Here is a 27177-nt window from a genome sequence, read left to right as displayed (position 1 = left end):
AGCGGGAGCTTTTTAATCCGTGCTGAAATTAGTTCCGATGACGACAAAACTTGGTCGCGCTTCGTTTCTTCCACGTGATTCGTTTCCGTTCCACATCTGTTGTCAAGTTCATTTCCGCCAAATCTATTTCCACGCGTTTATCGCTGATCAATCGGATGAGCGATTTGTCGGTTGAATCAATGATCTGCCGAGCACTGTTATTTCGATGCTGGGTTGGAAAAGTTTTTTGTTTGAGAACCGAACTTGAAATTTTTTCGTACGCAGCAAATCAATGCAGACCCAGTGGGCATTCGTGAAGGACAAGTAGCGACAAAGTTATGGCAGAGTTTGAAATAGGTTGATTTTCCATTTAAACTGAGTATTAACCCTGTATCTATTTTTTCAGAATCATATAATCATAGAATGTAGAAAAATTTTTTAATGCACTCACAATGAATTTCGCCTATTATTTCGTCACAACTATCGCTGTGACATCACTAATCCGTCACACCCGAGCCTCTGCGATCGACGTCACTGCCACGTGCAATCCCGTCACCGTTCCACTGTGTATGACGTCACACATGAATGACGAAGTCACGCCGCTGTGGCGTCACAATTACACGGTATTTCCCAGTTTCGCCGACGACAGATCGCCCGAAGATGTTATGACGTCATTGAACCATATGCACCCCCTGATTTCGACCTCCTGCTCCCGGTACCTTCCCCTGTACTTGTGCGCGGTGCATTCCCCTGCTTGCACACGGCACGGTATTGCACCCCCGTGTCGGGAATTATGCGAAAAAGTGCAAAGTGATTGTCGGGAAGTTTCGGAAACGTTCGGAATCCGATGGCCGGTCACGTGTGATTCCTTCCCGAGCATGAGGGCGAGTGGAGTTGGACGAAGCGGGGAGGGCGCCATCGGTGGTGACATGTACCTCGTCAGCCGTTCCGCATCAATGATCTGGGCTGAATCGCTCATTGACGACGGAAAAGTGAGTTTTTTGATAAATTTTGTTTGACCTCAAAACTAACGGTAGCTTCTGTAGAAATCCGCACAAAAGATTCTTATAGGCAGGGTTGCCATCGAAATGGACACCAAAATAAGGACAAATCGATAAATTTTCATACGTAACGAAACAAACTTTTTAAAACAAATCTTTGCATTCTAAAAAATACGGACAAAAACATTTTACTAAAACACTACCGTTCAAAACAAGGACATTTGTTAGAAATAAGGACGGTATGGCATCCATTCTTATAGGCCAATCTATAAGTTCCGCTAACAACTCCAACCTTTCATCGTGGACATTGTATCGCTTTATACATGTCTATGTCGTATCTAGGAAACGTTGTTGGTTCCATTGTGACAAATCAATCGGCTTTGTTTCACGTATCTACGTCACAGGTCTGCATTCCTCCATCCGACGATGACGTCATCAACCCTGCTCTGATCCGACTCGACGCCGAACAGGTCACTAATAGCAACTCGACCCCAGGTGGACAGGGACGGGGTGATTTCGACGTCGCATGTCCAGCTGAGCTTCGTGCCCCACCTTTCCATACTGGGTGAGAATAATATTATTTCTATGTATATACAAGTTATTGCTGCCAGGCATAGTATCAACTTTACAGAGCTCTTCTGGCAATTACATTTTATAATATTATTTCTAAGTATTAAATCCAAATAGTATATTACGTCAACAATCTGCATCACCGGAAGTTGTATTATGACGTTTTGATAAACTCATTCAGCGTCACAATTACGGCTTCATTTCACTAAAAGTCCAAGTTGCTTTTTGGATTAGTTAATTCTTTGCACAAGCGCATGTTTCGTAATAAAGTCTAGGGTTTGGCAGGCCGGTCTAATACCCAACCCTGATAAAGTCACACATATAAAAATATAATAAACGGCAACAACGTTACGTCAGTATATTGGTCAAAACATTACTTTTTTAAATGTAGAGAAACGTTGATTGCGGAAATTCAGTTAAAAGCATAGTTTAGTTTTGTGTAGATTGAAAACTTTATCCGTAACTTGTTGCTGCAAATTCAAGCTTAAATGGGATTGTTGAAAACCGCATGTGTTCGTATAAGCCAGTGTTTCTTAACCTTTTTAGCGCTTGTACCCCTTGAGCTTTCTTGATATTTTCTCGTACCCCCTCTCTACAATGGCCGACAGAAGCAAACAATAATGCGAATTAAACTCAGTGTATTTATAACTTACGTGTTGAATGCATGCATTAAAACAGTCTTGTAAGTTCAACAAAATTTACAGAACACCAACAATCAGGTAATTAAAATCAACTACACGTAACAAAGTAACTTGTTACGCATTCTTCACAAATATGCCTAAATAATGTATAATTTCACACCGACTGTCGTACCCCCTGCTTTGGTGCTTCGTACCCCCAAGGGGTACATGTACCCCTGGTTAAGAACCCCTGGTATAAGCCGAGTATTTTACTTCTATAAGCTTTGCTTGAAGTTATTGTTGACGCTGTTCAACCCAGTTTTTTGACGGATTCAATTCACAAAAGTATTGGCACGAGTCGCTCTGCTTTGTTGAACCGACCCAGTGTTCCTGCCTCCATCGCATTATCGCCAGTTAATAAAGAATAGAGCAAACACCACCTCGTGCTTGTGTAGACCCTGTATTACTGACTGACGATGTTTACTTTGTATGAACCGGCTCTACTTGAAAGTCTCAGCTCCGAGTAATGTTGGCTCGACAAATTTGCCAAGTCTGAGTTTGGGGCAGATTATTATTAACCCGCATATGCTATGTGTGTGACAACGATAAACATATTTTTTTTTGTGAAAACCTACAACACTAGAACGAAAACCTTAGTTTTGAATATTTAGTACAACTAACTTTACACAAATATAATTATCTTAAGATAGGCAATTTTGCTATTTTTAATCTAGTCGTTTTAATTGAAATAGTCCGAGAATTAAAGACTGTAATTTGATTTCTGTACGGCATAAACATTTCAACCTGTGTATTATTTCTCAGATACACTTTTATGGACTTACCCAACTGCACGGCTCCTTGCCCCAACATGTACATGGAAGGAATGGAGAAGGACGTTCTGAGGGGATACGTTTGTGCGCTAGCTTGTCTCAGCCTCCTCGTCACACTGTTCGCTCTATTCACCTTCGCGATCGACAGACAAAGGTAACACGTCACAATGTAAACGCGCGATTCATCGATTGATTATTATGGAACACCTAACATGCTGTGTGTTAAGCTAGCAGAGGGATTAGTTTTAGATAAAGCACATTTTTATCTCATCCTCAATGGCTATGCTGGGCTCGAGTGCGGAGTTATTATCTCAACGACCTAAACAAATTCCCTGTTTCTTTTTATTTCAGTTTGTCTGTTTCTTTTGTTGTTCAAAGTGATCACTTATTTTGACTCAAAATTGTAATTGCGTTTTCGTTAACTTTGAACTTACTCACTTGCATAACGTCCGTTAGTATGAGTGCAGCCATCTCTCGCGTTTCGAAGCGAATTGGTACTTAAATCGTTTACTTATTATTTTGACTCAATTTATTTTGTTTCAACTAAACCTGATTTCGATTTATTTTCTTCCCACAGATTTCGTTATCCCGAACGTCCAATAATATTCTACGCGTTTTCCTACTTTGTCGTGTCCGTGGTTTTCCTCGTTGGATTTATTCTCGGCGAAGAAGCTTCCTGCAACAACAAGGTGATTTTTTTTCCACAAAAACTTCCTTTATTTTGTGCGCCCTAAAAATTGCTCCCAGATTTTTCACATTTTTTTGAAACTGTGAAGCGCCCAAAACATATCAGAATATTACAAACAGCACTGATAATACAGTGGTCGGCAACCACCGGTCCGCGACAAGTTCGTTACCGGGCAATATACTTTTTCAGGTTAAATGCTTTGAAATATTTTGCCCATGTATCCCGGGGATGATAAACTAATTTAAGCGTTTTATTGCTAAATAAACTTATTTGTAGTTTTTCGAAGACCGGTCCGCGATAAAATTTCAGTTTCAATAACGGTCCGCAGTGCAAAAAAGGTTGCCGACCCCTGACTTAATGCATTTGCATTGTGAAAAAAACTAGCTAAGGTCAAATTGTGACGAAAAAATCTGCAATGTCATTTCACAGCTTTGCTCAGTAACGGAGACAAAGTTGCTATAAAATATTAAACTTCTCCGTCAGTAAATGTTGAACGCTAAACGTTTATTGCCTGACGCAAGTTTCACCAACACATTGCGTCATCCGTTGCTAACAAATAAGAATTTTTATGGCAGGTTGTAAACGCTGACAACGAGATAATACAAGGACATGCGGTTGTGGTCGGCGCTCACAGGAGGATTTGCACAGTCCTGTTCATGATCCTTTACTACTTCACAGGTTTGCAAACTTTGTATTTCATTGTTGTGTAAACTCGACAGTCATTCACAAGTTATAATATGAACCAGCAAACATTTCGATCTATTGAAAATTTGTTACGATGATAAAATAAAGGCAGAACAAACTTGTAAAATTAAGGTTCAGGGCTATTTTAATCACATTAACTGACTGATAAGTTATCTTTTTTAAGTAATGTTGTTGTGTATTCAAGCACTAACAGTTTTTCTACTGGCCCGTTTATGATCTTCATAATACAAAGTTTGTATGTCGCTAATACCTTCTGGGCATTTACGACACACAACACCGCGCATTAAGCGAAATAAAATCCAACTCAATTCAATAATCGCCAGATCAAGTAACGACATTTGAAACTACAAACCGCACTCGCTTCATAGATGATGGATAAGTATCTATGTCAGATTTTCTGCCAATGAAACTTACTGGCATACATTTTACGTATCATTTAAACATTTCAACAAATTTCTAAACTTTGTATTGAGGCCTAATCGAAGTTTGTTTAAATTCCGCACATAATAAGCAGATATGCAATTATGAAATTGGTTTCAACCACAACTTCAGACAGGATTGCACCAAATCCCCACTTTGTCACACTTTAGTCGTAAATCACCTGTAAAATTTGATTGACAGCTTGTGGTAAATATTATTCCAAGTTCAAATCAGATTGAAAGCTTTTCTCAATGTCAAGGTCACGTTCTGGGATTGAAATGAATCTCGTGGGATTTTGAGTCAATCTTCAACTTTAAACCTTACTCACTTAATGCACAACGTGCGCTCATACGAGTGCAACCCTCGCGTTCCAGGTGATTTCGTTTAAGTTGTTCATATGTTCGGCATGTGACGTATTTGTTGCTGACGTCAGACCATAATAAGATAAAACGAACATAATTAGAAAACTGTAAGATAAGTCTATATTTTTATTTTCAAAACTCTTAATTGTCGCATTGATATTGTACATGTTATAAAGTCCTATTGATTTTTGTCTTTTTGAGGGGGGGGGGGGCATTTATAAATTACTTAGACGTAAAATGGCGGTACAGAAAAAGATTGAGAAACCTTGCTTTGAAGCAACTTTATCCGTCCTAACATTTCCCTTCCTACCTTGTTTCACGGCAACAACCGCCATTCTCCCCTGTCTTGCTGACCTGCATGTTTACAACACACAGTCAACATTTGTGTCGAGTTAAGATGTTCAAACACAAAGTTTGTTCCACTCACCTCATAAACCCTTGCCACGTCATCGCACGCTTGACTGATTAGACCCACTTGACCCGGATTATAAGTTCCACACAAAGATCATAAAAGCCCGTGTGATCCTCTGGGATAAATAACCGACCCTGATAATATTGGAGGTTTAACGCTGACTTCAATACTTTGATCCATTGAGTGGGGTTATCAGATGAACAACTTAACGAAAAGTTTTGGTCTGTTTTGCAGTACAGACTCTTAAACACTGTAACAATTCAATTGATATGAAACTAGAAATGCTTCATTAAAGGCTCTTGGCAAAACATTTTTCCAGATTTTTGCTGTATTTTTCTCTGAATTGAAACAAACACTTAGCTACAATGTATAAACTTTTGCTGCCAGGCATAATACCAAGTTTCTAGAGCTCTTCTAGCAATTGTATTTTTATTCCGACGTTTCGACGTCCCATACAGGTCGCCTTTATCAGGGTAAATAGCACTGAATGCGCGTAGTGCAAGATAAACAAAGGAAAAATGTTTAGCTACAATTTTTTGTTTTTCATCTGTAGTGAATGGTGCCATCTGGTGGCTGATCCTGACGATCACGTGGTTGCTTGCTGCCGGATTCAAGTGGGGGAGTGAAGCGATAGAGAAGCACTGGCTCCATTATCATGCTGTTGCCTGGTCACTCCCCGCAATCCAAACTCTGGTTGTGATTATTTCCAACAAAATTGAAGGAGACAACATCACAGGTTGGTGTAGATATGTTTCATGTCTGCAGCACGTTTGACTTTCAGCCAAAAAGATGAGAAAAAACGTTTTGTTGTTTAAGTCAGTGGTCGGCATCCGCCGGTCCGTGGCCCTGTACCGGTCCGCGAGGAGTTAGTTACCGGGCCATATACTGATTCAGGTTAAATGCTTCAAAACATTTATGATATGATAAACTAATTTGGGTGTTTTCATTTCTAAATATTTGTTTTATAAGCTTACTGGGTTTTTAAAGGCCGGTGCGCGAAAAATGTTCACTTTCAAAAACGGTCGCAGTACAAAAAGGTTGCCGAATCCCTGCAACCATGGTTGACCGACAAAGGCCATAACTGGTCACAATAATTTCCACTGAAAACTAGAAACAAACTTTATTATTGAAAAAAACTTTGACCTTTACTAGTCTAAATAATTTGCTCTAAAAAACTCAGACTAGACACTTCAACGATCTCAAGGTCAATGTGGGTCGACCTCGGCAAATCCACATTCATTTTTTTTTTTCTTGTGACAAAATTATTGCTACTGAACGAAAATGAGTTTCAGCGACTTTAAGGAACTATGAAGCAAAACAGCGATACAATCTGCCCGAAGTCCCAGCAGTTCGCTTCCCACGAAGCAGCTGCGGAGTAAACTCGAGAACTCGTGATTCTTGTAGAGATAAAACACGTGGCTTTCAGATATTTCGTAAAACCGCCGTTTTTGACTTTTTGTGGTGTTTGTGTTTCTGTATCAGGGAAAAGCGGAACGAAAAGATAATTGGAATCGCCACAAAAACCACTCATTGATAAACATCGTCTCCTAGCGACCTCAATTGTTTACGCATAATAAACTTTGTTGGTTGGGAAAATTTCCTCTCTTCATTGTAACATCAAAATTGTTTTTTTTTCGAACTGTGTTTGCAAAAAATATTCCGTTTCAGAAATTAGCAAATCGTCGTAAAGTGAAAATACACCGACAAGAAAGTTTATTCGTCATCAGGTTTTTCATCTGCGCGTCGGGACTCACAGTCACAAACTCATGAATAATTTAAACCGTGCCTTCTACACCGGCCCTGTAATTTGATTATTCCAAGCATGAAATGCGACGAACCATTGCAAGAACAAACCGATTATTGCCCAAATACTGTAGGCTTTTCTCTTGGGAATTTCTTCAATATTTTGAAGCTTTAGTTTCAAATTTTGCCTAAAACGTACAATTATTCCATTAAATTTATCCACCAAACTGCATGTGGTCGTGCATGTTTCAATTTCCAATTAAAAAAATTCCTCGAATTCAGTTTTCTGATTACAACCACTTTAAACCTTGATATTTTCTTTCATCCTGAACTTCCAGGATTGTGGCCAACCATATTTTTTTAATCTGAAATTTGGTCAAATAATTTTATTGTGATGAGGTACACTATGTTTTGGTAATAAGTAAGACCAAATGTGGATAAAGTATTGTCATGCACTCTCGCATTTTGCCGGAACGTGAAATAAGAGTTTCAACCTAAAAACAATTAATTCGTCTAACTGTTTCCAAGTCACAACCTCAACTCGTGTTTTAATTCGACGCTGTTCGTAATAAGGAGATAATTAAGATATACCATGTTAATAATTTCACATGTTTGTAGGAGTCTGTTTTGTTGGTGTTTACGACTCAACAGGACTTCGCTATCTTCTACTCGCCCCGATGTGTGTTTACCTGCTGGTTGGAATCATCCTTCTTCTCACAGGTGAGTTGTGGAAGGAATCACTACAAAATCTCGGATGTTGTTGTTTTGTCACAACACCATGCAGCGAAACGTTGCGATACCTAGATTAAAATCTTATGTTGTGAGCGGATTTATTTTTAGACAGAGGTTTAAGAAATTTCAGTAAAACTATTAAATCTGTCGCTGTGTTTCATTTGTGATCAGAATGATCTGTGTTTATCTGATTTTAATGACCCTGAATCGTCGCAGTTGCTTTACTTGAAAGAAGATTTCAATAATAAAAAGATTTACTGTGTTAAAAAAACGTTTTGGTTCGAATCGTAATCCGCTAATTTAGAAAATCTTTAATGAAACTTTGCGAATTCCCTTTTAACGAGCCAAAATACAGAAATAACCGCGAGAAATGAACTCTTCAAATCCTGCTTCGTATCTTTGCGAAATCTTATCAATTTCCCGGGAAAACCTTATCTCAATCCCGCGTCGGTGTTTGTCAACTTTGCTGTTGAGGTCAAACATCTCGTATTTCGCAGTTTTTACCTGAAGTTGAGCAAATATTGTCGCGATAAAACCAAGATAACTCACCCGTGCGATGTTATACCGAGGTTGAATCGAGTCTTAGTGGTTGGGAATTGATTTACTGCTTGTGTCGTTGTGAAAACATCGGACAAACATTACCGCTTGCTGATTTTATTCCTCTCATTCGTTTTTCACGTGTTCAAATATTGTCTCAGTGATTTTACAAGTTTCCACATCCGTGTTTAAGTTAGGACAATTTCTCATAAAAATACATGCAAGCTATGGATGTAAAATACGGAGCAAAAATATGGCTTGATCACAAAACAAAACTGGCTAATAACTAGTAAATATTAAATATGTTCCATTTTAAACGTTTTACCGAAGGTTGTTGTCACTGTTTTGTCTTTGGATTATGTTCTGTGTCAACGCGGATATGTTTCTATTTCTTATCAACAGTTGTTCATCGGTGCAAGTTTTTTTGCCTTTTCCAAAATGTATCAGCTTTTTGAATAGTTTTAGCATGTCATGCTGTAAATAGTCAAAACCTGATGTTTTGTTAAATTTTCTGAACATTTTTCTCTTTCAGGATTCTTCTGCCTGAACCGAGTCCGCAAGAGTTTGCAGGATGACGAGGAAAACAAGAAGAAGTTGGCGAAGTTCATGTTGAGGATCGGAGTATTCAGTGTCATGTTCATTATCCCACAGGTAAGTGAAGTTTCGTGTTGACAACGATTCCACTGAATTACAATCCCCCCTCCCATATCTCAGTGAACAAATCGCTTACATTCTGTGCAATTGTTTATTTGGCATCTGCCTCCCAACTTATTCTGTTGCCAAACTTTTCAACGAGGCGTTTTTATGAAAACGTTTCTACCCGCTTAAGTGTAACGGTTAAATCCTGAACGTCCCTGTTTGTTTTCAAATGAAATTCTTTGGGTTTTCTACATTTTTAGCGATCACGGCACACTCGTGTATAAATCACATTACGCCAGGTCCATTGAATGCGCCATACTAAAGTGTAGCGCTTCTAAACCTCTCTGTTTGTTTTCAAATGTAATTCTCGGAGTTTTCTATATTTTTGCGAAGTTTTTGACAACAATTATTCCCGGCAGATGTGTCTGATCATCATCTTCGTGGTTGAAGACATGAACCGATCGCGGTGGGAGGCGGCTTGGTACGTCAGGTCATGTGACCACTACGCTGTCCCGTGTCCTGCGTCATCGGATCCTGTTGGGAAGTTGGCTGCAGGTGAGGAAGATTGAGAGGGAATTTGCTCTGTTGTGTTTGCAGTCTGTCGGAAACAAATTGTTAAAAATTGTTCACAAAATTTATTCATAAACAAACAAACTTATATGCATTGGCGGGATTCAGCCGGTTCGCACCGGTTCTATAGAACCGTCTCACGAAATTTTACTGGTTACTGTTAATGGGCTTTTTGTAACAGAACCGGCTGAAAAATATGACTTTTGTGATAGAACCGACTGACAAAAAAAATTAAATCCCACCACTGGTTATTTGGGATTAAACTAAAGTTCGTCACACACAGAATGAACGAATCCGTTGATATTAAACTTTATGTTTTTCGCTTCAGGCGATCCTCGACCCCATTTTATGTTGTTTATGGTGAAGTACACGATGATGTTGATCGTCGCTCTCCCTCCGCTGTTCTGGGTCACCAGCAAGAAAACTATGAAGTCCTGGAAAGGATTTTTCTCTAATGTTGGGTGGGTGAAATATTTTAAATATTTCGTCAGAGACTTCATTTGTAATGGAAATAGCAACGAATGTTTGTCTGTTTAGTAACAAGACACTGACCTTTCATGAATTTATTTACAAAGCACACTTTTCTTTTGGTGCAAACAATAGCAACTCATGCCTCCTTTGGTCTTCTGTAGTTCTGTGCCAGTAATAATTAATCTTCTTTTTACACCGTTATTTGAACTTTTCCTCACAGATCGTCGAACAACACTTCATTCAACACAACCCAAACCCGGTTGCTTAACGACTCCAACGGTCCTCACGCAAAAGGTGAGTTTCTAATTCCCAGTTGACCTTAACCTTGACGTTAACACGGTTATTCCCCCAATGTAGACCGTGACGCGAAGTTGGTGACGCAACAAACAGCGAAAGATCACGTGTTTGGGAATTTCCGGGATTCTGGTCTTCACGGTTCGTCGGCTTCAGTGGCCGCCGCAATTGCTTCAAGATCCGCAAACGGTTCGTTCACTTTGTTTGAATGCAAGGCTGAAGAATAAATTGTTTCTCTTCACACAAAAAGTGAAAAGAAATTAGCACCACGTTTAACAAACTTAGCAAGGAAGCGACTTTTGACATCACAAAATTTGTCTTCGAAAATTTTAAACTTAAATTCATTAGGATATATCATAAATTGTAACGCCCTTTTTGACTGAATTTGTGAGAGATTTTCAAACTTAGTTTACCCGATTTCTTTTCCAAATCTGCAGTATTGGTTGGGGAAGATTTAATTTTTATTCAATTAAAAACGAATCACCAAAAACGACAGTTGAGTCGAATTCACACGTTGCGTGAGAAGATACAGAAAAACGTGTTTACTTATATTTTGTTCACTTCATGTTAATAATCTCACCACCGACTTTTCAGATCGTCAGACTCGTTGGGATGAATTGACAGACACTGAGTTCAGCAGCGAAACGAACAGCGAACTATCCCGTGCGATCGCGTACGACATGCGCATGAATCGTGGTGAAAGAGTACACGGGAGGAGAAGAGCTCCGCCAGCCGGGCGCGTTGCCAAGGACAACCGAGCGGAGGGTTACCACGGCAACCACGCGAAGAAACCGAACGGAAGCGCTCAGGGGGATTTCCGCCGCAAAATTGTCGCCGCTTCGGTTGAGAGCAACAAAGTTGGGGGTGCACAGTGTGATACAGCGCCACCTGCGGCCAAAAAATCCTCACCTAGCAACGCCCCAACGACTGTGACGTCACAAAATCTGATTGTTGCGAAACAGATTTCCACGAATTCCGGAAGTTCGTCGATAATCACGAAACAATCGAACGCTGGTTTAAATGTTCAACTTCCAAAAGGTGGTACAACGACATCCAGTGTCCGCTCATACACAGAATCTGACACAATACCGATGCCCGGTTCAACTGCCAAAAGGTTTAAGCAATGTGCGCCCCCAAAACCCCGCACTCCCCCACCTCTACCGCCACCTAGAGTGGAATCGGCAAAACCTCAGGATGGGGCTGAACGGGCTTTGTCGGTTTGAGACGGAAGCGGGTTTCCGGTTTCAGTCAGCAACTCTTTATGTCGGTCCCTTTCGAATCGGATATTCAAAATATAACGGAACCACTGATACAAGTCTGGAAATGTTCATCCAAAGTTTAAGTTATTATGGGGCGTTTTCTGTAAAAGCCAACCTGGTGTAGAAATACTTACTCTACAAGAAAGCGCTGAATAATATGTTTTTACAGAGTTTTGTGACATTTTTGCACACAATATTTGCAGCCTATTATGATCGAACAGATGTTTCGAGTTGATGCGTCCGATTTTTGTGTTCCACTGTGCCACCTAGTGTTCAATGAACTGTACCAAATTGTTTTGCAATACACCTTCAATCGTTGTGATATTAAGACAACTTCTTTTTTGGTCAAACGTTGCCTGATCTTGAGAAATATAATATTAAAGTTTCCTACAATCAAAGTTATTTTGTATCCTAAGTTTGTTTTTAGCTAAACGATAGCTCTGAGGTTTTGGATTTTGCATTATTTTGTACTAAGTTATCTCAAAGCCTATAAGTTCTACTTTATAATCATCCCAGATTCTTATTCCCTTTCCTCGGGTAAGCCAATGTTACCAGGTCGCAGAAAATAAGGTGCAATATAGCAAGTTACCTTAAATTACGGCGCGTAGCCTAATTGATCGGAAATTTGGAATTAAAAAAACGTATTAGAATCGCTCACTAATATCGCACTAAAGTAGTTTAAAAGGCATTTAAAATCCGAGCATCTCCTCAAGCTGCACAATCTATAAATCTATTTAAGGCCACATGTTGTGAATTTTATCACATAGGCTACCCTTTTGGGCCTAATATTCACACTTGCGTTGAGGGTGGTACCAAACACTACCGATGTCCGATGGTACAGCATGTTAACGCTTATACTACCCCAAAAGGGCGTCTGAGATTGAATTATTCTGTTATTGCGATTACAAACCCTTACCTTGACCCAAATACCTCAAAAGATCAGCATTTTTATAAGTTTGGTTGCTTAAATTGCGTATTTTTGAGCCTACAGCCACTATGGATACCGTGTGGGACAACTGCAATGACTTACATATTTTGTCACTGAACCGAATCCCCTGATGAAGACGACCTGTATAGGACGTCGAAACGTCGGAATAAAATCACATTTGCCGGAAGAGCTCTTTAAACTTGAACCAAACTTTATTGGTTTAAACTTAACAAAATTTATGTCCTGGTTAAAAAAAATACATGCGGTAAAAGCATTACATTACAAACATATTGTTACAGATTTTAAGTTCCGTGCTTGAAAAAAACTATTTTTGATCGGCATTAAATCTACGATCTCTATGTGGTAAGGTCGATAGAAGGGAAAAATTGCGTGCCACTGTCAAATTTTCGGTAAATTTGCTTTAAAATTGTCAGGTTTGTGCTTCATTTTAATGGTTTACGAGTTTGTTTAACTTTTTAGGGACGTTTTTGATTTGTTTTGTAGATCAGTTTTCTGGCCTGGGAGTGGGACTATAGGTATTGTAAAATGTTTAGCCATTTAGAAATTACCAGATTGTTTTTAGTTAACTTGTAACGTCGTGTCGTGGAAATGAACTGCTTCAGTTAAATTACTCAGTGTCATTACGTCCTGATTAAACGAAAGTATAACGAAGTATAATGTTCTCTTCATTTTTTTTTATATATGTGTAAGCTGCAAGGCAAGCAATGTTAAACAATTAAATAGTGATTGTTACTCACTGACTCATGTTAAACATATCTTCAAAGTAACATTTAGATAATATTTCGATTAGAATAAGAAAATACTTCTAGCAATAAGGTACAAACTATAGAAACCAATTTCTCTGTGTAAACATTTTTCAACTCAAAGACTCAAATTTGTCAGAAATTTTACCAACAAAACTGTGTAACTGAAACTGAATTGTTTTAGTTAATGCATTAAGGGTGTGATTAAAACATACAAAACACAAAAGGCAAAAGTGTAGCAAAGTGTTTCGATAGCTGGACATCAAACTTGGCTTCTGTGTTTGTAGTGCTCGTTAATCACAAATAATAAACCAGTTAAGATGCACATAAATTCATACTGGGATCAGCCCTGAAGCGTCTATGCAGACCAGCGATCACGGCACAACGGTGCTTGTGATTCGACTTTCGGCAGATTCTCCACTGGGCCTGTGTAGCTCAGTTGGTAGAGCGCGAGTTCCGGAAAGACTCCTGTCGTGGGTTCGAATCCCACCGCAGGCTAGATTTTTCTAGCCTACGCCTTGCCATATGGTGGTGAATGCTTGGTGACCGGCTGATTCGGTATAGCGCCTTCAATGGGCTTGGGGAAATAATAAACCATGGCTGAAACGTATTATTGTGAGACAACAGTTATGAGTATTTACAAACACAAGGTTTTTCGATGTTCGCTAATGTTTTTTATTATTCTAACACCATGTTACATATATTTGTAACATTTTATTTTGATCGTAATTATCTGGTTGCTTGTTGAACAAACAGTAAACAAACATTTTTGAAAGCGACCTTTTCGGATCCAGTTCAACTTTATTGCATCGGTTACCAGATGTTTTTAGTAAAGTAGCCTTTTTATAAATCCATGATTTCTCTGGACCCTCATGTAAAATTACTTCATTTTGGAAACATAAAATCTACATTTTGTATTCTTTAAAGGCTTTTTCATTTACAAACTCTTTCATAGCAACCATCCCATAGACCAGGAAAACTACTTTGCTAGGGTGGCTTCGCAGATTCTTGTTTCACCAACGTCTGCTAATTACCTGCTTGTTTTTGTTTCAAAATACTGCTGTAAAGAAATAGGCTTATATCGTATATATACCATCTTATGGTGCCTGAAAAGCCTAGATTAAATTCTAACTTTAAGCACAGATCGAGCAGAACAGTTTGCATGACCACCAGTCTTAACTGTTTAGGACGTGGCTATCTATATTGTATATCACATAGTTGGTGTACTGAAAGCCTGACACATATGGCTACTAGGCTGGTAATACTCTTTCCAGTCCCACAAAATCTGTTTAGAGCAGTTTGAAAATCAAAACATTGGCAAAAGAGTTTTATTTATGTCACAACCGCCAGTACTTGTATACTTGTATTAAACATGTTCATGGCCGCAGGTTGTGCACCCCTTCTATAGACTAATATATATGAACTAGAATTGGATTAAAATCTGAATGAAGATTTTATTCATGTGTTTCTTTACAACTAAACTTAGTTAACAAAAAAAACTAATGCGAAGAAAATTTTAAAGGTATTTGTAAAAATGTCTGAGCAGTCAAATAATATTTCACCTCAGCAAACGTCAACCACTGATCAGAACAACAACAACAAAGTGAACCTCTCTACAATTTCACATGGATTGCCTGCTGCAAATGGTATGGATGTGTTGAATTTTATGCTGGTCGACTTGTTTGTGGGAAATATTAATTTGCTACAGAACCACAATTATTTTGTTGAGTCTGGTGACTTGTGTTTTGAAATATGCACTGGGTTTTGAATATTTTAAACGACTGCAAGTGTTCAGCCTTTTCAGATGTGAAATAATCACTGAATTTGTAGAAAACATATTTTGGTTATTTATATTGTTTGTATTTTCAGCTGGAGTGATGACAATGCCGCTTGCGATGTCCTTGTCGGGATTATCAAGTCTGCCTCTCGCCCTTTGTGCAATGAACGGAGCTGCAAACATAGGTGTGTGTTGTTGCTGAGGTTAAAGTGTTCTTTTTGTTGTGGTAGTGTTAAAATATGGTTGGAGATTTTAGAGAAATATTTGCTCTGTAATATTTTAGTGAATCCTCTTTTTCTATTATCTCTTTCTTTGGCAATCACAGTAGCAGATGTTAAAAACCCCATTTGTTTTGTTTGCTATAAAAACAATCTCGCCCAACGCAAGAAAAATTGCAATTTATTTGACAAGTTTTGTGTTGTTGGCCTTAAAAAGTGTGCCACAGAAAGAAAATTTGGTTTTTAATTCTCCACATGCTTAAGGGGTTTTAGAACCACTAGTCTGGGTTCACAGTGTAAAAAAATGTCAGTATCCATAATATTATATTGATAAAACATTTGTAACTGCTCTACTACTATGATGCTATGCACATAAAAGTGGTTGTTAGTAGAGATGTACCGAATATTTGGTTTGCCGAATTTATTCGACCGAATCGGCCACTTTTGCAAGGATTCGGTTTCGGCCGAATAATTTATTGTGATTCGGCCGAAAACGAGTCTTTTACGAACACACATTTAAAGCGTAAACGTGTCTTTTCTGTCATATAAGATTGGCCGAATCGAAATTTTACCGATTCGGTACATCACTAGTTGTTAGCTGGTAGTTTTTTTACTTACACCACATCACCGAAATTTTGCGACATATATATATACCCCAACCTTAAATGCAGTAGAATCCAAACACATGCGTGTACAACTGCTGTAAATGTTGGTCTGTAACATTCAAATTTGTAATAGATGAATGCTCTGTATTGTTTTGAATAAAAAGTTTGGAGGGTAAGTATTAGTGGTACCAAACTTTGTTTAAAAGGTTCAGAATTTTCAAAAAAGTTTAGGCCGAAATAACATATTTGGCCGAAATGTTTGGTTTACTGAAACTGTGGTGCATCTCTAGTTATTACTGTATTGTGGTACCCCTAGCATTATATCAGAGTAATATATTGTGTGGAAGCAGTTGCAGAACACTGTGTTAGTTAAAAATATTCTTTCCAGCCTAACACAGTTTTTATTGGATGTTGAGTTGCTACTGATTGAAAAAGAGAGATACTTTTTTTTTCTTTATCTCAGGTAACGGAGGATTACTCCAGACTGCTACGAACATTGTCAACCAGCCAAGCAGTGTACAGCCTGGTGGATTGTTTCTACTTAATCTGGCTGGAAATACAAATATGGGTCTTTCACAATTAAGTGAGTGTATACTTTGACAAAAAACTGAAATGTTTTTATTCAACTATATTGCTTTTTGTTTTCCACTGACAATTTATTCCCTTTAGTCATGTACATGGAAACAAATGAGTTTATTTTAACAATTTAACTATTAAGTATTCTGGGATTTTTTTAGTGCTACTCTGGTTTTGGCTAGTTGTTCCACTTTAATATTTGATATGCTGCTTCACTATTTGAATCCAAAGCTTTCATTATGATTTTTCGTTTATATGTGGAAGGTTTTGTCCAAGTTGTACTTTTTTGAAGAGACTAAATATTGCCTCTATCCATATTTGTTGCCTTTTTCTCTCTCTAATGCTGGTTTGTTCCAACTGTTTGACTAAGAAAAGTGTTTCAAACCTGTTTAATTTTGTGCACATGTTAGTCAGTTATTCGAAGTTGATCCTACTAAAGTGAACCTGATTTTAATTCACACTATTTCACTTTTCACCCCCAATTATTCATCTTTTTGCTTACAACTCCTTTAAATCAGAAATACTGCTATTGGGCTGATTTTTCTTGCTTGTAGAAATGATGCTCATTGTATGTTGTTTAAAATTTCAGCTCTGTCAGCTCAATGATTACTCTTACAGCCTTAAACTCAAAAAAATGTTCATGCTGTAGCCTCTCTACACAACACACTAATTGATTAGTTCACGTTCAGAACTCTGGATACCCCTGTTTTACACTTGAACATACATGTGACTCCCACCAGCATTAACTTAGTTTATTTGGCAGTTTATTTGTAAGCTCATGTAGTGTAAGGTCCTAAGTTATTTATTTTTCCTATGCAGGTAATAATTTTGCCACACAATGAACTGCATTTCACCAAAGTTGCTTTAAAAAAATCGTTAGTGGTGATTGTTGACACAGCTACCACATGACTAAATGCAGGTACTGCAGGTCAACATATACTTACTGCAAAACACAGTTAAGGACAATCTGACATGTCTTTGTCACAATGTAACTTCCATTCATGTTGTTAAATGCTGGATAAATATGGGTACACAACTAAAATTAGGAAACAATTATGTATCTGATATTTGGGGAGCGAATGGTGTATGTGGTAAATCGTTACTTAAAATGCAGTTTTTATAAATTGCAAGTATATATACAGTAAAGCCACTTTTTGAGTTAATATCCCATTGCTTCACTGTGGTATGCTTTAGTGCTAATTGGTGGTGTATACTTTTTCTTGTTTTGCTTCAAGGAATATGTCAGTGTTGAAGCATTTTATGGTTCATGTTAAGTGTGTGTGATAAGGTAACATTAGGGTTCTGCTAATCACAATCAGGCTACGAAATCTCATTCGAACTACTTGGAAGATTGATGAACTTTGTGAAGTGTAAACTCCGACAGACAGTTTATCAGGGTTTATCACTGTTCATGTTTGAGTTTTGGGGTTACTGTGGTGACACGACCTAGAGTAACCTTGCCACCTAAAGTCTTTGATTGTTTGATTGGATCGAAGTGCAAAGGTTGGAGTGTGGGTAATGTTGTCATTGTGTACTTTGTGTTAAATATTAAGTTTTGTGTGGCATACTACGATGTTATGGGACCGCTGCTATATATATCTGTGTGTATGGGAGATAGGCACATGACACAGAACCTCGTGCTATCAACAGTCACATGAAGTACAAACTATCGCTGAAGTTGTTAAATAATGTACAGAAATCGATGTAAGTAACTTAAACAAAGAGAATGTCATGAGAAAAACTTTGAAATTGTGTGAAATAATTGCAGCAATTGTTTTATTATTTGCAAGTTAATAATGGCTAGTATTGTACCAGTTCTACACGAATCAGGTTACCGAAGGTTTTTGCAGCAGTTGTATGTTGATCTGGCAGATGATAATTTTAGCCAGCCTTATTGTTGCATGTAAAACTCATATTTGAAATTTTCACTAACTATCTGCTATAAAGCGATCACACAGCTTACATTTGGTTGTTACTTACAAATGGTGCAGTTGTAATTTACCAATATTGTCTCAGTTTGTACAAATCGTGTTCCACCTAAAGATGGAATAAACCGTTTTTGGTTTAGTTCCCCAATTACAACAACAACAAGCGATTCAACCTCAAGGCATCAACCCCCTGTTGTTGGGACAGAATGGAATTGGATTGTCGGCAGTTCGATCTCCGCACGCTGTCATCGCTCCACAAACCCAACAGTCCATTCCACAGGTGGTGAACATAAAACATAGTCGTATTGTTGATGAACGGATATTTTAACCTTCGATATTTGTCCATTCAAAATTATTTTTTGGTAAATTATTTTTATGTTGTTAGGTTGTTCCCACTGCCAGCCCCATACAGTTGCCAGTAGCAACAGCAAACAATCAGCAATCTCCGGCCACTGCCTTCATGCTCGTTCCAATCCAACAAGTTCCTGTCGCCCAGGCAACCAACCCTTCTCCTGCTCAGGTTTGTTGCACAAACTGTAAAAATAAATTGCAGCGAGACTTGTACCGATACATTATGTTGATTTCAGACGACCCCTGTTGCTCAGCTTCTTACACAAACTCCCTCAATTCCAGTGGTTGTACCGAGTCCCGCTCAACAAACTGTCTCCGACGTACAACAGCAAAACCCAAGTACAGCTCAGACTGCATCACACACAGTTGCTCATTCCCTGCTTAGTTCAGTTACAAGCAACAACATTCCCCAGCTCACAACAGCCCTCTCAGCTAACTCAAAACTAGCTGCAAGTTTGGCTTCAGCCGGTGGTCAGCATGAGATGAGACAAACAATTGCCGACTACTCTGAGGCAGCTCTCAACTTTCTGGGCCTTGCCAGTCAACTTGGGGCTCGTACACCCACTCCTGCGGCCCCAGCTGGGAGTTTTCCATCTAACCCCATTCATGATCCCCATATATCATCAACAATTCAAACAGTTGTATCCACGCCTGATGATGTAGTGCAACATTCGACCACAACGCAGTGCTTTTCACAAACACAAGATCAGTTGAAAGCTAGTAGAGTTACGAGTCCACGAATCAGCGCTGAACGTAACCCAGTAGAAAAATCGCCAACCAGTGAAACTCAAACCTTTAAACCCGGCTCAGTGCCGTCAACACCAGTACAAGTTACAGAGTGAGTAACAGGCGTTTTCGTCCACCAGGTTGCATATTTAACAAAAATGTTTGTTCATCGTAACTAGGTTTTCTTATTATGTTTTAATGTTTACAAATATTTCAGTGGTACTGATGTGAACATTTCCACTCCAACATGTAACAACCCAAATACACGAGATTCAAGCTGTGAGAAATCATCAGGTGAGTTGGTTTGTTTCACACGAGTCGTTTTTATTAGTGATTTAACGAAGTTTCGTTTGGCTGAAACAATTTGGCTGAATATGCCGAACTTCAAATATTTTAAAAACTCGTCCGAAACCGAACTTTTTGATTTGCGTCCAAAAGATACGAACCACGTAGTCTGCAAAATATTTTAGTGAATCTCACGCATTGTGAAAGTGATTTTGGAGTGCCATAATCCAGTTTTCTTACATCAACAACACAAGGTTCAAGTGAAAACATTATTACAAAGGGAATTTAAGATTCGTCCGAAATTATTCTGTTTCGGCCCGAACCTTTTCGGGCTAGTTTTTATGAATTGATACTTCCATCGCAGGGGATGTCCCGATGCAAAGCACAGAAGCAATCCGAACTTGGTCGTTTGGACTCGATGAATTTCTCTCCTCCCCTGCAAGCAGTGAACATGGTGGTAAGAATTTGTTCAGTTTAACGACTGTGAAAAATCGTGCGTATCATTGTTTGTTGTTCTTATTATTTTAAGCAAATCTAATTTATAGTATAGGTTACGTAAAATCTCTGTGTTAGGTTACGTAAAATCTCTCTTTGTTGCGTGAAAACCTAATGTATAAGATGCACTGAACTTATACAGCCGAAACCCAATACTAAACAGCAGACGTTTAGTTTTTCGTGTTGCGTACCCGACACAGATTTCTACCGGTAAAATTTTTACACAAAATAGTTTCTTTTCAAGTTTTGGCAACAAAAAACGATATATTTGAGCTTTGAGCTGGTAGAACGAAAAAAAAAAGAAATCGTAACCGGTATCACAAGTAATCCTAAATTTTCCACCACAGACAAAACTCGGGTTCGAGAGAAACGGAAAAAAGGTCCAGCTCCGAAACTGGACGGGCACGAGGTTTGTTCGATTTGCACCGACAAAGCTTCGGGATATCACTACGGGGTTCTGACGTGTGAAGGATGCAAAGGTAGAAACTAATTAACCAGTCACGTGAATCATGCGACAGCCAATCAACGCTGAGTGTTTGCGACATTTCGACTTTACCGGGGAAATACGACGCCATTTTGTTTTTGGCCTTGTTGCTTTGTTCGGTCTTAGACCTTAAGCAAAGGGGAATCAGGAAATTAATGTTATTCGGGCGTTTCAAAATTGGACTTTTATGCATAAATCCAAAATGCCTCAAAATCCATGAGCAAATAATTTTCATTTTACGCCTCGCTGCTTTTATGCACGATATATTTTTCGATCTTTGTTTGAACTTGGAGAAGCAAGTCACACTCTGCTCGTGTTTTGTTTAGCTGACGATTGTTTGATGCGGTAAACTACGTGTTTTTGCGCCACATTAACATCAAGGTTTCTCGGCCTTGGATTTTGGAAACTTCATTTCAGTTAAAACACAAAATAACTTAATTTCACTGCACCAATCATGTTCTAAAGCAGTGCTTCCCAACCTTTTCCAGCTCACGGCCCACTTCCCAAAAAAATTTTTTTTGGCGGACCACCGTTTAATATTGCGACAAAACCACAATGAAAAAGAAGAAACATTAAGAAAGAAAAATAATAACCGCACAAGCAATCCTTCTGAAGCCTGAGCTTGCTGATTTGATATGATGAGATCAAGTCAGAGTTTAATGGGAGACAAGCTCACACGCAATGCAGCATTTAGTGTATCAGTGTTAAGACTGTTTCGTGTCTTCGATTTCGTTATAGTTACTAATGCAAGTAGTGTTGGATGCGACAATTGCAGTTTAAGTACTGTTATGACGTAACAATTGCAGTTTGTTTGTGTGATAAAGCGTTGTTTAACGTGAAATTTTATGCGACTTTCATAGTAACTAATATTATATTTAGAGAAATATAGTAAAACTTGAAAGTACGTTCACACGAACTGTGTAACTTTTTGAAGTTTGACAAGCTTCGCGGCCCACGAAAAAGAACGTCGCGGACCACCAGTGGGCCGCGGCCCACCGGTTGGGAAGCGCTGTTCTAAAGTAAATTATGTTAAGATTCTGTATACATAAGTTCACGAACCATACGTTGCGATGCACTTTGTACTGTTGGAATATTTTTACGGGCCGATAAACATTTTTCGCGTTTCGTTCGGTTTGATTCAGACATTGTTGCTCTGTGGGCAGATTCTAAAAAGGCGACTCATGTTTGGTAAAATGCAAATTTGTTACTCTTTTAATATTTACGTCCCTAGCTACGTAACGCGCAGTGGTTGGTTCCCGCTTGTGTCGAGCTGTAGTTTGGTGGAAATTAAACATGCCTTAATTCTTGCGTATTCAGTTTCGGCCCAAGCATTACGGTTTTGCGAAAGAAACTCATCAAAATTTTTTCCCAAAAAGGCAAAAAACGTTGAAAACGAAACAAACAACGATTAACTTGTCACCGAAATCGCGTTGAACTGTCATGAACTGATCTATGATTTAAGACCGTTTTTTTTTCCGGTGGAATTTGTGATTTGTATAAAACAGGTTTCTTAGGGAACGTAACATCGTTTTGGGGCTAACACCGGAGAAGGTGTTTGATTTTTTTTCCTTTTCGGTTCCTATATTCAATCAACACAAGGTCGCCATCAAACAATCTGCCACATTTAGCGAACAGGATTGCAACATTTTATTGTTGCGATTTTACAACGCTCCTATTAACGTATATACTACTTATATTGGCGACGCTTGGCGAAATGGCGTCACCGCGAAACAATTAAGTTTTTGAGTGAAAATTTATGATAAGCAAACATCTATCTTTTTGACCTTGACCTGCATTCCACCACTTGCCATGCGTCACAATACCTTGTCTTGTTGCAGGGTTTTTCCGCCGAAGCATCATCAAAGGGAGTGATTACAAATGCAAGGCTGAGGGAAAATGTGAAATGGACGCATTCTCACGGAGGAAGTGCCAGAAATGCCGCTTGGAGCGCTGTAGAGCCGCAGGAATGAAGGATGAAAGTAAGAACAACATGAATATACTGTTGCTGCCAGGCACTATGTATCAACAAAATTTCAGCTCTTCCGGCAGTTTTTATTATAATATGCCAACGTTTTGATGTCCCATACGAAACACCTTCATCAGGGTATATGACATAAATTGAAAACACAAAGTTATTATAAAGCGAAAAGGGCGACGAAACAGAACAACATGTATTCTGTATTTGGCATTGGAAGTCTGTTAATATCAGGATTCTATAGTTTTACATGCACACCTGGAAACTAGTATTGAGTGTTCAACAAACTATCATGGCTGTCATCTCATATTTTTCCATAACGCTAGATCCTCATTATAGTTGGTTTGTTGCAAAAAGTTTTCATCCGTCATCACATTTTGGTTACAAATTCCATTTTAAGCTTACAAAGTTCTCGCAAAAACTTGAAAATCGCTGGTATAAGTTACAATAGTAAATCAAGTATTTTTTGTCCTTTCAAATAAAGGGGAATTTTGTCTGCAGCTGAAAACATTTCGTGTTAATTTGTCCCATTCAACTCGCTGTGTATATAATCAACTTTATTTCCCATCGCCATTTTGGTTGAAGTTTCGCCAAACATCGCATTGCAATTCGACTGCATATGTCAATATATGCGTGTTCGGTGGAGCGTTGCAATGTTGTTTGTTCTCATGACACAGATATTTTACTGCGCACTTTCCTCTGCTACCGACCATCAGCACATGAAGTGAATAATTGCCACACAATTTTTCAGGTGTTTTGTCGGAAGTCAGAGCGAAACGCATAAAGAAGGAGAAAGATTTTTCCTCCCCCTTCCAGAACGTGTCGTTCGACGGCGAACCAATTCCCACGCTCACCTCTCACCAGCGCAACCTAGTGGAGATGTTGCAAGCCAACGAATCCAGGTTTCAGTGGCCCACCCAAGAAAACGTTGCCAAGGTTACGGTGAGTTTGTGACGTCACACATGAGCATTTAAATCGGCGGGAAATTTAATAAGTTTGCAACGAAATGTTGACGTCACAAATATTTTCATGGCAACCGGAGTTGTAAGTCGAGTCGGGTTCGGGCTTAAAAAACGGGCTTGATTCAGGCTTGACTTTACACTCTGTGTCAGTATTTTTATGAATTTGCTGAACCTGACCTAATGTCAAACAGCCCTAAAACGCCTTTGTTCAAGACCAATTGTCAATTGTGTTTGTTGTCTTGATCTTTCCTGAGGCTTCAATATATAGGCTTGTCAAACAAACTTTCGGGCCTAAACGGGCTTTTCAAAAAGAATCTGGTTCGGCCTGGTTTTGGGCTTGTACTTTCGGGTTCGGGCTCCAGTTTCAGGCCCGCTGACAACTACAACCTTGTTATTCCAGCCGTGGGTCGACAGTGGAGACGAGCATAGATGCAGGGCGTCAAGGTTTGCTCATTTCACCGAACTTGCGATTCTCATCGTCCAACTTGTCGTCGAATTCACCAAACAACTTCCCGGGTTCATGTCTGTGTCACGTGAAGACCAGGTACGTCACGCATCGATAACTTTTCATGCAGTCGCTCAATTTCTAAGTTCAGTTTTGTTTCTGCTTCAACTTTGTCTGCATAGAAGCATCGAATGTAACTGTGACGTTTGTTGTTGTTGTCGATAAAAGGGTTGCCATCGAAGACCAGTATAAGTTTCCATGCTTACCTATAGTGCAGTGGTTCTCAACTCGTTTTAGGCCATGGACCACCGGTCCAGTAAAAATAATATCGTGGACCATTTCATTTTTGGATCGAGATTGAAGTACGCACACGAAACAACCATTCGGGCTTGAAATATAATTCTTTAAAACCGATTTTTAAGAAGTGAGATACATTTATTAACATCTAACATTTTGATACTCTTTCAACATGTAAAATGCAATCATCTCTAGTTTATCACCAAAGTTAGTGGACGACCTAAAAAGTCACTAGTGGTCCATGGACCATCAGTTGAGAACCATGCTATAGTGCCTCGTCCCCATATGTTCTCTTTAGATCCATTATTTCCATTTAAATATCAAAAAACGATTCCGTTTCAACCTGTATCTGCCCTGTAGTTTTCGTGACAAATCTGGAAATTGGTTCCTGCACAACGTTGACCTTTAACCTTTTGTTTTGCTTAGATCGTCTTGTTGAAAGCTTGCACGATCGAAGTGATGCTTTTGCGAGCCGCCAAGCAATTCGACAAGAAATCCAAAGCCATAAACTTCCTCAACGGAAAATTTTACGACCGCAGCAGCTTTTACAGGGCAGGTAGGGTTCACTGACGTCAGTTACTGATTAACCGGTGACGTCACGCGTGTAAACGTCATGTTTGCGTCAGGTATACAAGTCGAGTTTGTGGACCCGATATTCGACTTCTGCCACAGCATGGCGAAGTTGGGTTTGGACGAAGCCGAATACGCTTTGCTCGCTGCTATCAACACATTCTCTGCAGGTCAGTGTGGGTTTTATATCAGGGCGAATACATAAGGTCCAAGATATATTGTGCGTGTTTAGATCGACCGAATATCAAAGACATTGAAAAGGTGGAGGCACTTCAAGATTCCTACGTTGAATTGCTGCGGGTTTATTTGAAAATCCATCACCCATCCGTAAGTATCTGTCCGTCCGTATTAAGTCTATCGCGTATTTCATGACGAAAGCCTGGATTAACCATCATGTAAAGTAAGCACGTGCCCAGGGCATCATGGAATAGTAAGCACTGCAGTTACAGTGGCGACCTTTTAAATGTTTCGCTACGCCCGATTCTTTCTGTTAATACTGTGTAGTCTATGAATGTAAATATGCAACAGTCAACGAACTGATTATCACCGTATGGGACATCACCAGTGGTGGGATTCAATTTTTTTGTTAACCGGTTCTATCACAAAAGTCATATTTTTCAGCCGGTTCTGTTACAAGAAGTCCATTAACAGTAACCAGTAATGCTAACCGGTTCGCTGATCTCATAAAATTTCATGAGACAGTTCTATAGAACCGGTGCGAACCGACTGAATCCCACCACTGGACATCACATCTTAAGTGTTAACGCAAAATGACTTAACACCTCTATGAAAAACCACAAAAAAGCACAACTGATGCCGTCCAACCTTGCTTAGTGTTCAAGCTTCTATGCTTCGTTGCAGGATCCTCTGATGTTCCCACGAACTTTGATGAAGTTGGTCGAGCTGAGATCGCTTAACAATTACCATAGTGAACAAATGTTTGCGTTAAAAGTGCAAGACAAGCAACTACCCCCTCTGCTGGCCGAGATATGGGACATGTGACGCGTGTCGCCTGTCGCGTGTTTAGTTCATCGTTTTTACTTTTCACGTTTATTTATTTCAGTTATTTTTCTTCACAAAATTTTCAGACGTCGCTTTGCAAGTATGACTTCGCCAAAAAAATTATCGGGGACAGAAATATCGAGTGTTGGAAAAAAAGCAACGGAAAATAAATATGGTTGTGGAATTTAATGTTGCAAAGATGAATTCAACCAGTTCCAAGCGCCATATTATGAACCAAACTTACAACAAAGTCTAACATTGAACTGCGTTTCTTACACTTACGTGACAGTTTACTTTATTAGATATATTCGTGACGAGGTTGAAATATTTATGTCTTGCACTTACAACTTACAATGTAAAAAAATTCACGTTCTACTTAAAGTTTGTTGCGATTTAGCAAGAGGCCGATTCAGCCACTAAGTAGTGAAATTTTCTCGTACTTTACATATAGCCTACCTTGTTACGTTGTGTGGTTCACGTATATGATCCCTTGCAGTTATTCGGCCACTCACACTGTTCTATTTCCGCGGGGCTGTGCATTTCTCGCAAAGTTGTTTTGCAATAAAATTAAAACCGGCGGGCCTTGCCAATTTAACTGTTCACGTTTTTGGTAAGAAGTTTAGGATTGTTTTTCTATATAAACGACTTTATGCTTCGAGCCATGTTTACTTGGTGGCAGGGTTGAATTATCCGGATAACCGATTAACCGAAGGGTTTTCTGCTATCCGATATCCGGATATTTTTGTGTCAGTTAACCGGATAACAAAAGAATAGCGCCGCGTAAGCATTTTATGCATTTTAACAAAATTTTAGAAAACACGCAGTTGATGTGCAGTGACAGATGCAACAGACGACTTTATGTTTATCCTAATTGATACGAATATTCACTTTGTTGTACATATTCCCTGATGTTAAAATTCACGAGAAAATTGAAGTCACACTAATAAAATAGAAAAT

The 27177-nt window shown here is 39.0% G+C and overlaps 2 protein-coding genes and 1 non-coding gene across 3 annotated transcripts; all 3 read left to right on the top strand.

The window, feature by feature from the left end:
• Positions 1–370: 370 nt before the first annotated feature.
• On the top strand, positions 371–12182 carry LOC145237691 (frizzled-7-like). The gene is made up of 13 exons (XM_080100652.1): positions 371–971; positions 1385–1545; positions 2993–3154; positions 3578–3689; positions 4264–4366; positions 6141–6323; positions 7949–8050; positions 9132–9250; positions 9658–9793; positions 10137–10269; positions 10500–10573; positions 10637–10762; positions 11168–12182. The coding sequence occupies exons 1-13, from the start codon at positions 432–434 to the stop codon at positions 11794–11796; spliced, it is 2580 nt and encodes an 859-aa protein (XP_079956778.1). The 5' UTR covers positions 371–431; the 3' UTR covers positions 11797–12182.
• A 1766-nt stretch (positions 12183–13948) lies between these two features.
• On the top strand, positions 13949–14022 carry Trnas-gga (transfer RNA serine (anticodon GGA)). The gene has a single exon. It is a non-coding gene; the product is annotated as a tRNA-Ser (tRNA).
• A 996-nt stretch (positions 14023–15018) lies between these two features.
• LOC145238270 (uncharacterized) lies at positions 15019–26815 on the top strand. The gene is made up of 16 exons (XM_080101387.1): positions 15019–15170; positions 15394–15486; positions 16588–16707; positions 18769–18908; positions 19014–19148; positions 19216–19817; positions 19923–19999; positions 20355–20447; positions 20833–20964; positions 22808–22948; positions 23696–23886; positions 24307–24450; positions 25075–25204; positions 25275–25388; positions 25451–25545; positions 26080–26815. Exons 1-16 carry the CDS (start codon positions 15059–15061, stop codon positions 26218–26220), a joined length of 2460 nt encoding a protein of 819 aa, XP_079957513.1. The 5' UTR covers positions 15019–15058; the 3' UTR covers positions 26221–26815.
• Positions 26816–27177: the final 362 nt, after the last annotated feature.

Source organism: Phallusia mammillata, chromosome 7, assembly GCF_965637545.1.
Source record: "Phallusia mammillata chromosome 7, kaPhaMamm4.hap1.1, whole genome shotgun sequence".
Lineage (NCBI taxonomy): Eukaryota > Metazoa > Chordata > Ascidiacea > Phlebobranchia > Ascidiidae > Phallusia > Phallusia mammillata.
The sequence above is the reverse complement of the archived record's forward strand: the minus strand, read 5'-3'. Positions and strand labels throughout refer to the sequence as shown.